Here is a 9,157-nt window from a genome sequence, read left to right as displayed (position 1 = left end):
GGATACGAGAACGGAAGAAATCCAAGTCTGAAGGTGAGAATTGCTGGTGTGGTGTTTTTGTGTCTTTGAGCAGATGTGATTATTGAACATGTGAATGTATGTCTCTCTTTCTGTCTTTCTTTCTCTCATTCTCTCTCTTTTTTTCACTTTCTCATTCTTCCTCTCTCTCTTTCTATCTCCTCTCTCTTTCTTTCACTCTCTCATTCTTCCTCTCTCCCTTTCTATCTCTGTCTTTCTTTCTCTCTTTCTCTTTCTTGCTTTCACTCTCTCTTTCTTGCTTTCACTCTTTCTCTTGCATTCTTTCTCTTTCTTTCTTTCTCTCTCGCTTTTTCTTTCTCTTTCTTTCTCTCTCTCTCTCTACCCAGTTTCAAGTGAGCGCCCTCTGCCTGTTGAAGCAGTGGCACTGATTACTTCCGGTGCGCCCACCCTAGCTCATCGTGGCTAATATGTGCGGCACTTAATGTAGTTTTATGTCTATATTTGTGGGCATGTGTTTGTGTTTTATGTTGAGGGTTGGGGTGAAATTCCGTGGGGCTCATCGTTGTGGAACCGAAGAAGAGGAAGCCGTACTGTGGTAAGACGTCTGAGAGGAGTTCCAATAAAAATGTGGACCCACGTACACGCATTCTGTTGACAAATATGATTGTGTGAGACATACGAGTATTTTTAGTTACGAATAAGACATCGAGATACGAGCACCTCGGTTATACATACGACATCAACATACCAGTATTCGATTTGAGATACGAATATATTTTATCTGAAAAATACAAGCAATATATAGATACATACATAGTAGAATCTCGACACACGAGTATTTCAAGATACCTGTTTATATGGAGAAACATTTTGATATATGTGGTAGAATCTCAACATATGAATATTTCAAGATACGAGTAAACAGTTAAGCAATATACACCGTAAACGTAAATACGAAAACATGTTTTATCTGAATATATAGCCTTAAATTTATGAAAAAGTATACTGTTAACTTACCAACTGTGGGATATGAACCTGCAACCTTGTGGTCCGAAAAAAAAAGTCCCAGAAATGCAAGATTATGTCCTAAAACATGCTGCCAAGTGAATACCATTCGCCCTAACCGGGATTCGAACTTGCCCAGGAGGTGAACCCTGGAGTTCCACAGCAATGACAGAGACATTGCCTCTGGGCCAAAGCGCCACAGTGTAGACTACCTTTCGGAGGGAACTTGTTTATATATGCAGTTGCACGTTTGAGCCACCGGAGGGCGGATCGTGCAGACAACCTAATGGCCGGACCTCGTTGTTGGCGGAGCTAAACCGAACAACCGACCTCATTACCAGACAAGATTTCATCCTATAATGTGTTCCTACGCTAAACTGCTCTCGTGGAACATGAATAAAATAGATATCTTTCGATAGAAGCCACGCCCTATTACAGTATATCACCTCTACCTGTCATTAGCTTAAAATAGCACATAAGTCAAAAAGTTAAGATTTTTATTTATTTAATTTTTTATTTAATTTATGAAAATAGAAATGCTGTTTTGTTACAAATCTTTTGTTCAATACTGGTTTGTGTTAAATGTTTCATCAACAACATACAACCCTGTGTGTCTGCAAATCTAAACCACATCAGGAAATGGCTAAAATAAAACTTATTTTTGGTGGAAACTGAGTTTGCCTCATAGTTTCACTCAATTTGATCTGCTTCAGACCAAATCAGTCATGAAGGGAGTTCAGTCTGGTTATTTACATGGGTTAGTTTTTTTTCACTGCAGACTGGCAACGTTTGAAAACATTCATAGGAATTTCCTGAATTTAATTTGTCTGAGTGATGTTTAAAAAAAAGTTCTGACTGCCTTTGGTGATATTTTGTTTTGGAAAAATTCTAAGCAGTTTAAGGGAAATATTTTGTCAGTTTCCTGACTCCCATACATAGATGTCATATTTCCAGAGAAGTTAGGAGTTAAAGTCTGTAACCTAGAAATGCACACAAACCTTTACTGATCACATAAAAGAACAGAAAAACTTTCAGTGATTGGACCACTGTTATGGTCTCCTGGACTTAAAAATCTTAAACTTAATTTTTTTTTTTTTTAAGTTTTGTTTGGTGGTGGCCGCGGGGATTTTTCTAGTGTAAAATGCTTGTGTTATGAAATTCCTTTTAGATTGCAGCACAGCAAGGAGTTCATTTGTCTGCATTACACTATTACAGCCACAGTGTGGCGCTTATGTAAGCAGGATTTAAATGTGTCCGGTAGACGTCACTAAAACACCATTTTTTCCTTTGCCAAATTCAATCCCACAATCCTCTGTCACCGGCAGTGTATTCATTTGAATTGTCGGCTCTGGGGCGACAGCTACATGCTAACCTGACTACACAGGAGTTCGACTTGAGTTGCTTTTGGATATAGTTTTGCCTGGAGACCGTTAAAGCCCCTTCAGAATGACTATGTAAGTGTTTTGGTTTGGTGTAGAAATAGTGAAATTGGTTAGGTCATATGATAAAAAAGGAAAAAGTTTGGAGCTATCGTGCTAACTAGCGCCTTTGCTTCGCGATGATGTTGCCAGGTGAGATCGGTAGAATCCTAATGTAGGTAAAATTGTTTAACTTACTGGATTAACTATACAGGCCGAACTTATCACAAACACTTCTTGACAACGTTGTCACTTGGTTTTCTAATACATCATTGATAAGAACGTAGAAACTAAAGTAAATGTGCTAAATAATCGATTTTTTTCCCAGGCAAGTTCGTAGTTAATAACAATAAATGTATTAATCACCCGTTCGATTTATAGGAGTTTATACCCCACTTATTTCATAGATAGCGATCCCAGTATGTTATCACTAAAACACTGCACATACTATATATTTGAAATATGTTTTATAATAAGCTCTATACCGGAAATTTGCCCGATCTGGCAACCCTGCGGCCCAGCTTCGTGTATCCTACATACCTCAGCTAAATGCTAACAGTTAAAACTAATTGCCGGAATATGAGCTAAGAGAAGTAACGAACCATGCAGCCGAGATACTTTAGTTCTCAACATTATAATTTAAACGATATATGGAGCATTTCGTCCACATAGTTGGACTTTATTCACTTTCTCGCACCTTATGTAAACGCTAACGCTAATACCTGTGTGACAGCAGACACCGCCTTAGTGTTTACACTAATAACAGCGTTTACGTTTTGTTTATTATGTTTGTAACTTTTCTTTAAGTCATTGATCACGACACTGCCGTAGCATTTATGGACGGTTATACGTGGAAACCCAGTTTGAATGTTTCTAGAAACCCACAAAGACCCTTCAACCTGTTGCATGTCCTGTATCTGCGGAGTTTTACCAATGAATGTCCCGCATTTGTTTGTCCAACAGTGTCCCTTATTATGGTAGCTGCTAGACATGGCCGGACACACAGAGGCTCCATAAGGTCAAGAGGAATAAATCCGATGGCTTTCTGTGTTCCTGACAGCATATGTCTGCTTAAAAGAACATGAAGCAGGTATGAAAATGTCAGATGTTTAATGGCTGATATGTCTGTGCATCAATAGTTGTTCTCTCTGCTAAATGCTGGTCACTGCTGTTCAGTCGTGTTGTAGAAGTAGAGATGGTAGAAGTTGCCTCAAACTCATGTCCTTGTGTTTTAGGTGGATAATAAAAATAAGGACGTATTAGATAAGGAAAGGTGAGTCAATGATTCTGCATCTTGGGGTCATAAACTGTATATAAGAAGTGGACAAAGCCATGCTGGAAGGCAGTTACCTCTACATACTCTTATTGTGCTCAAGTGCTACTGTAGAAAATACCCATTCAGTGAGAACAAAGAACTCTACAACGTATTCCTCCTAAAACACATAAAGCTTTTTCCTGTTGGTATCCAATCATAACTGATGCCTTCAGTGTAATATGTTAAAGAGAAGTTTACGCTGCTAACAGACACGTGTGTTTAAGATATGCTAAAGTTAACCATTAACACACACAGACACAAAAATAAATATACCATCGACCCAAACAAAAGATTATCAACTGTTTGTACTGCATCTGTTACAGAAGTGGAGAGTTAAAAAATAATCCAAAAATCATTAGGGTACAGACAGAAGTTAACATTAAATTATTAAAATGATGATATTTCATTCAGTAACAATTGCCTGTAACATGGAGTGCTGTGTCCATTTCTTATATTCAGTCTATGCTTTGAATCCATCCAGTAATTCCTCACTCACTGCCTGTGCCCCACGGATCGCTCCTTTCAGTCACTGGACCTTTAAGCCAACCTGCCATACCTTCTGTCTTCACCTTATCTATAGATTCATTCATTTTCAGCTGTCCAAAACTAAAACTGCTTTTTGCATCTCAAAAATCTTGTTTTTTTTGTTTTGTTTTGTTTTCTCCAAAACTAAAACTGCTTTTTGCATGTCAAAAATCTTGTTTTTTTTTTCTTCATTTTCCTCTCATGACAGATTACAAGTGCATCACGTACCCTGCAGTCCAAACACAGCCAAGCGATTGTCGTCTTGCAAGAGGAAGGGCTGTCCGCCGGTGGGGGTGGGCTCAAAGCTGCACCGCAGGTCATCAGATGTCGGCCGTGCCTGTGTCCCCGGCATGGCCAACAAAGAAAATGAGCTGACTTGCTCTGAGGATGTGCGGGGCCTGGCTGTGAACCCGACAGGGGCCATCAAGATGGCAGGGGCCAGCTCCAAGTACGGGGACATCACTGAGGTACAAACCAGCAGTATCTGAATATTTGTTTACACTATTCTGTGTGTTTACTATGTGCTGAAGTCCCTCTGTGCACCATGTGTTGTTTGTCAACAGTTATCAAAGGACCATGAAGCTATGACTCAGATCCTTTTTGGAAGAAATCTACGACTTAAAGTTGCCCAAACACTGTGGCAGAGAAATGCCAGTGAGTTGGTGGCATATCTAGTGAGGTTAGTTGTTGATCAGGCTTCACTTTGAAAATAAAACTCTCCTCGTGGCCCACTTCTAAACTTTTTCTTTTTGTTTCCCAGAATTCAAGACACAGGGGTGATGCTGAACCTCTTACCTGTCTTAACAAAGAAGTGAGTTTCATTGATTTTATTTTTTGTGCCTTTCCTGTATTGACTTTTGAATATTTTGTTATTATGTATTTAATGTTTTTCTCCCATTCTTTCTTGTCACGTATGGAATCAGTCTCCTAACTGAAGCGCCATGTTTGTCACTTGGATGCTGCGTTGACCTGCTGCCGCAAGTCAAAGTGATTCTTACCGGTAGATACGAAGAGTAAGTTGTGGTGTTGAGTGGCTCAACTTTTGTCTCAGAGACAGAAAATCTCTGTCTCTCTCACGTGTCATAGACTAAATAATGAAGGTTGTACAAACCTCTCAATAACTAGTCAAATATTTAGCTTTTTTTTCTCTAAAATGAATCAACTTTATTTTCCACTTGATAACTGTTTTGTTTTCAGACACATATTGGTGGCTTTACGCTGGGTTCAGTCTGTCATTAAGAACTGGTGGCCAGAACTCTCAAAGAATGACAAGAGACTGCGGGACAGTTGTTCAGAAGACAGGTGGGTTGTCAGTGCTGGTCTAGTCCACGTTGACACAGTGCTGTCAGCTGTGGGCCACAACATAAACTGCTCATTTAAAGAAAAAAGTTCATGGAGTTTCCACTCAAGTTGACCTTTGGCCCTTTTTTTTTGAGTTTTTCTGTTTGGTACGTTCATTTCAGGAATGTTGAAGTCATGAGGCAGCGGCTTAAAGACCTGTGGAAGGAAGGTCCTCGGTTATGTTTAATCCCAGGATCTACAGGAGAGCTGGCCAAGGTATGAAAATAAACCCCTGACATAATTATAATTATTGATATCAAGAATTAATCAGTAACTGATTCAGGATTAGCAGCTCATTAAGATATAAAAAAATATAGTGTATAATTCCCCTGTGGCTGATTTTGAAGTCCCAGATTTCAGTATCATGTTTAATCCCCCGTGGCTGATTTTGAAGTCCCAGATTTCATTGATGTAGAGAAAACTAACAAAAAGCGATTGCAGTAGTGGAGCAGTGTCAGCTTTGTGAACACTTTACTGTGAGTTCTGTGACGCAGCAGGATTCAACACTGAGCCGCTCCGCCGTCGCTGCTGTTTATTGTCTGCGCTCTGTTGATTTTGGTTGGTCTCAGCCAAACACTCCTGTTGATGAAGGATATGACTGTGGTGCTTCAGTTATTCTGTTTTTGAACCTTCTGCCTGAGGCCAAAGTTATTTCCTTGTACTGATAAACCATGAAACCAGTCCTCTGAAAGGCAGCAGGCAGTGAAAACAACTGACACTGTTATCTCTCCTCTCCGTGCTGCAGGCCATCGAGGTTCATGTGTCACAGCTGCCCTGACACCCGACAGCCAGGCCCCACTGAGGACAGCGACCACTACCTGCCAGATGGAGGCCTGTGTTCTGAACTGATAATGACGCCGGAGAAAGCGTCAGGCTCTTCTTCTGCTAGGTCAAACCAAACCTCTTACTGGAACTGAACTTGACCAGTCAGACCTCCACCTACCCCCCCCTCCCCTCTCCTCGGTGAGAGCTGGAGACTCCCACTGCAGGCTCTGAGAGCTGCACTACAACAAATAAGAAAGAAAATGAATAAACGGCATATGACTGCTTCACATTGAAGTGGACCGTCTCGTGAAGGAGCACATTCCAAGTGAACCCCCCCATGAGACTGGGTGTAACGTCGCTCTATGAAGTGCCAAGCTCTACGTCTCTCACTACATCACTCTGTGTCATAAAATGCGCTCTTGGAAACACTGCTCCATCCCTACATTGTTGTTTGTTTTCTACCTGGATTCTCCAGACCCAGGAACTTGAATCTGCATCAGTCTTAAGTTATTAGAGCTCGGTTTCCTTTTTGTTTTTGCCTTTTTTTTGCATCTACATTTGACAATTAACTGTTTAAAACAAATGAGTCTTTTAATCTTCTTTTAAATAAATTTGATAATTATGAGGAAAAAAAGTCTTGCCTTTCATTGTCTTTGTTTATAGAATGATTGCTGCTGTCATGCCATAATGAATTAAATAAACGTGTATTAGCTTTTCCAACATGGACGGACTTTGTGTTGGAGTCGACCAACAAGTTCGTCTTCTTTTCCTTTATTAGCTTAGCAGCAGGAGCGCTGTTTGTCAAACGTTTGTTTTCTCTTCCTTTTAGTAAAAATCACTAGACATGAATTAACAAGATACAATATTTATATTTTGTCACTTTTTAAAATTTATTTTGTCAGTTTGACATACAATAAAGTTTGAAGTTCAGTAACAGCAAATTCTCCATCCAATAAAACAAATGTTTTGAATAATTGATCAGAGAGTTAGTGAAGCTTCGCAATTTTAAGTTTTGTCTCTTGTGAATTGCTAAAAATTCACAATTCAAATTCATGAGCCTTTTCATTTTCTATTTTTCCTTTATGCACAATGTCGCCGTCTGCTGATCAAAACGAGCACAACCGCCTGCACTCTACAAGCGGTTGACAATCATCATGACAGATAAAACGCAGCGTTTACGCTGTGTAGTAGTGAACTTAGCTGCTTTAGCTACACAGATGTTAAACAGCAGCAAAATCATTAAAGTTTGAGACGTTACTTGTATTTAAATCAGTGTCATTATTATTCATTCCGGTTTTCTTCTATCGAAAGTAGCTATTTTATCCATGTTCCACAAGGGCAGTTTAGCGGAGGGACACATTTTATGATGAAATCTTGTTGGGAAATGCGGTCGGTTGTTTGGTTTAGCTCCGCCAACAACAAGATCCGGCCGATAGGTTGTCTATACGATTCGCCCTCCGGTGGCTGAAACATGCAACTGCACTCATCATATGTCCGGTTGCATGTTTCAGCCACCGGAGGGCGCACCATATAGAAAACCTATCGGAGCGAGACTTGTAGGATGCTGTCGTTTTTGCTATTTTCAGTCAGCAGAGGGCGACATAATTTATATTGCACACCACTTTACGACCAATTCAAAACCGAACTTTTTAAAATTTTAAAACAACTAACGGAATGAGCTTGACTGATCTTAGGGGAACAATTTGACTAAGTAAAAGCCATAAATGAAAAAAAAAGAAACTGAGAGCCGTGTTGTCATTTTCTGTTCGAACAATAAAGTTTTTTTAAATTTCCGGTCGGTGTGGTGACGTCACTGTCTGCAAAGACAGCTGATGTTCTGAATCCCCTGTACGAGCCGTTTTCTGTAGTCGAGGTGGACGCCTTACCAATAATAATAATAACTGTAATAACCGAGGGTTCTTTTGAAGCAGTTTTGTACAGACGGAGATGATGTTGCCCCACAGAGAACAGATGCTTCTGCTGTGGCTATTTGTTCAGGCTGCGGTCACCGTAACGTGGTGTTTTACGGACTTGGAACCTGGGCCTGGTGTTGGAGCAGGTTTCCAGGCACAGGCGAACGGGGATCGCTTTAAAATCGAAGGCAGGGCGATTGTTCCCGGTATCAAAACGCAGGACTGGGTGTCCACGGCTAGGGTCCTGGTGGAAGGTGAAGAATACATTGGGTTTCTGAGGTAAGAAACGCGACGCCGCTGCGCCATTCGTTAGTTAGCCATTTAGCCTGCTAGCGAGGCTAGTTAGCATTAGCCTAGGAACCAAGCCTGTATTTAATTAGGTAAATGTGGATGTTTAATTTTCAAAGAAAATGGGGTTGGTTGTTATTAAGTCTTTAGTGGTGGCGGTGTAAATCAGGCCTGTAAGGCGTATAGTTTGGCGATTTGTTCAATTATTAATCAACGTAAACCTTTAGCTCAGGGGTTAGCACTAACCAAAACAGACCACTGTCGATAAGAAAGTGTCTCTCGAGGTTGTTTATTGCCTTTGTATTCGCATACAAAGGCAATAAACAATAATAATTATCTTTTATATAAACATCTATATCCAGTACAAAATGAAGACGTTGGCCAGTTAAGTCAGAAGTAGCTCCATTAGTTATGGAAATAAGTCTGATTGAAATTCTGTAAAATAAGCTACTTATAAATCATTTTTAAATTCATCCTATGGGGGAAACACCGTTGCCTAAGAACTGCGGTATGGTGAGACCGGTGGGCCTCATCCTGGCAGCCTGTTTGTGTTGTTACCCTTGAGATTTTGTTGCTTACACTGTTACAGGGATTATCTTTTCCAGGCA

General features: G+C 40.2%; 2 protein-coding genes across 3 annotated transcripts in view; both read left to right on the top strand.

The window, feature by feature from the left end:
- The first annotated feature begins 2,259 nt into the window (after nucleotides 1-2,259).
- Nucleotides 2,260-6,982, top strand: katnbl1 (katanin p80 subunit B-like 1). 2 transcript variants are annotated; one of them, XM_008313404.3, is made up of 10 exons: nucleotides 2,260-2,438; nucleotides 3,366-3,492; nucleotides 3,638-3,675; nucleotides 4,451-4,709; nucleotides 4,806-4,921; nucleotides 5,003-5,053; nucleotides 5,166-5,255; nucleotides 5,440-5,544; nucleotides 5,706-5,799; nucleotides 6,329-6,982. In XM_008313404.3, the coding sequence occupies exons 2-10, from the start codon at nucleotides 3,484-3,486 to the stop codon at nucleotides 6,359-6,361; spliced, it is 795 nt and encodes a 264-aa protein (XP_008311626.1). In that variant the 5' UTR covers nucleotides 2,260-2,438; nucleotides 3,366-3,483; the 3' UTR covers nucleotides 6,362-6,982. The 2 variants fall into 2 exon arrangements, with proteins under 2 accessions (XP_008311626.1, XP_024912615.1); XM_025056847.1 differs by lacking the exons at nucleotides 2,260-2,438; nucleotides 3,366-3,492; nucleotides 3,638-3,675 and adding an exon at nucleotides 3,688-4,314 and having other exon boundaries at nucleotides 4,378-4,709.
- Nucleotides 6,983-8,152: 1,170 nt separating this feature from the next.
- The window catches only part of emc7b (ER membrane protein complex subunit 7b), a 2,754-nt gene continuing 1,749 nt past the window's right edge, over nucleotides 8,153-9,157 (top strand). Inside the window, exon 1 of the mRNA XM_008313406.3 lies at nucleotides 8,153-8,540. Coding sequence (XP_008311628.1) covers nucleotides 8,296-8,540 — 245 coding nt within the window. The 5' untranslated portion in view covers nucleotides 8,153-8,295. The remainder of the gene's footprint in view (nucleotides 8,541-9,157) is intronic.

The sequence above is a fragment of the Cynoglossus semilaevis genome, chromosome 7 (genome assembly GCF_000523025.1).
Source record: "Cynoglossus semilaevis isolate Cse_v1.0 chromosome 7, Cse_v1.0, whole genome shotgun sequence".
Lineage (NCBI taxonomy): Eukaryota > Metazoa > Chordata > Actinopteri > Pleuronectiformes > Cynoglossidae > Cynoglossus > Cynoglossus semilaevis.
Note: the sequence above shows the minus strand (reverse complement) of the source record. Positions and strands in the feature narration are given on the sequence as shown.

What these genes read in the sequence shown, in the direction of transcription:
- katnbl1 (XM_025056847.1), top strand. Translation starts at nt 4,110, where the DNA reads ATGATGATATTTCATTCAGTAACAATTGCCTGTAACATGGAGTGCTGT. An exon ending in TTGGTGGCATATCTAGTGAG is followed by an intron (nt 4,922 to 5,002) that starts GTTAGTTGTTGA and finishes TTTGTTTCCCAG; the next exon opens with AATTCAAGACACAGGGGTGA. An exon ending in TTACCTGTCTTAACAAAGAA is followed by an intron (nt 5,054 to 5,165) that starts GTGAGTTTCATT and finishes GTATGGAATCAG; the next exon opens with TCTCCTAACTGAAGCGCCAT.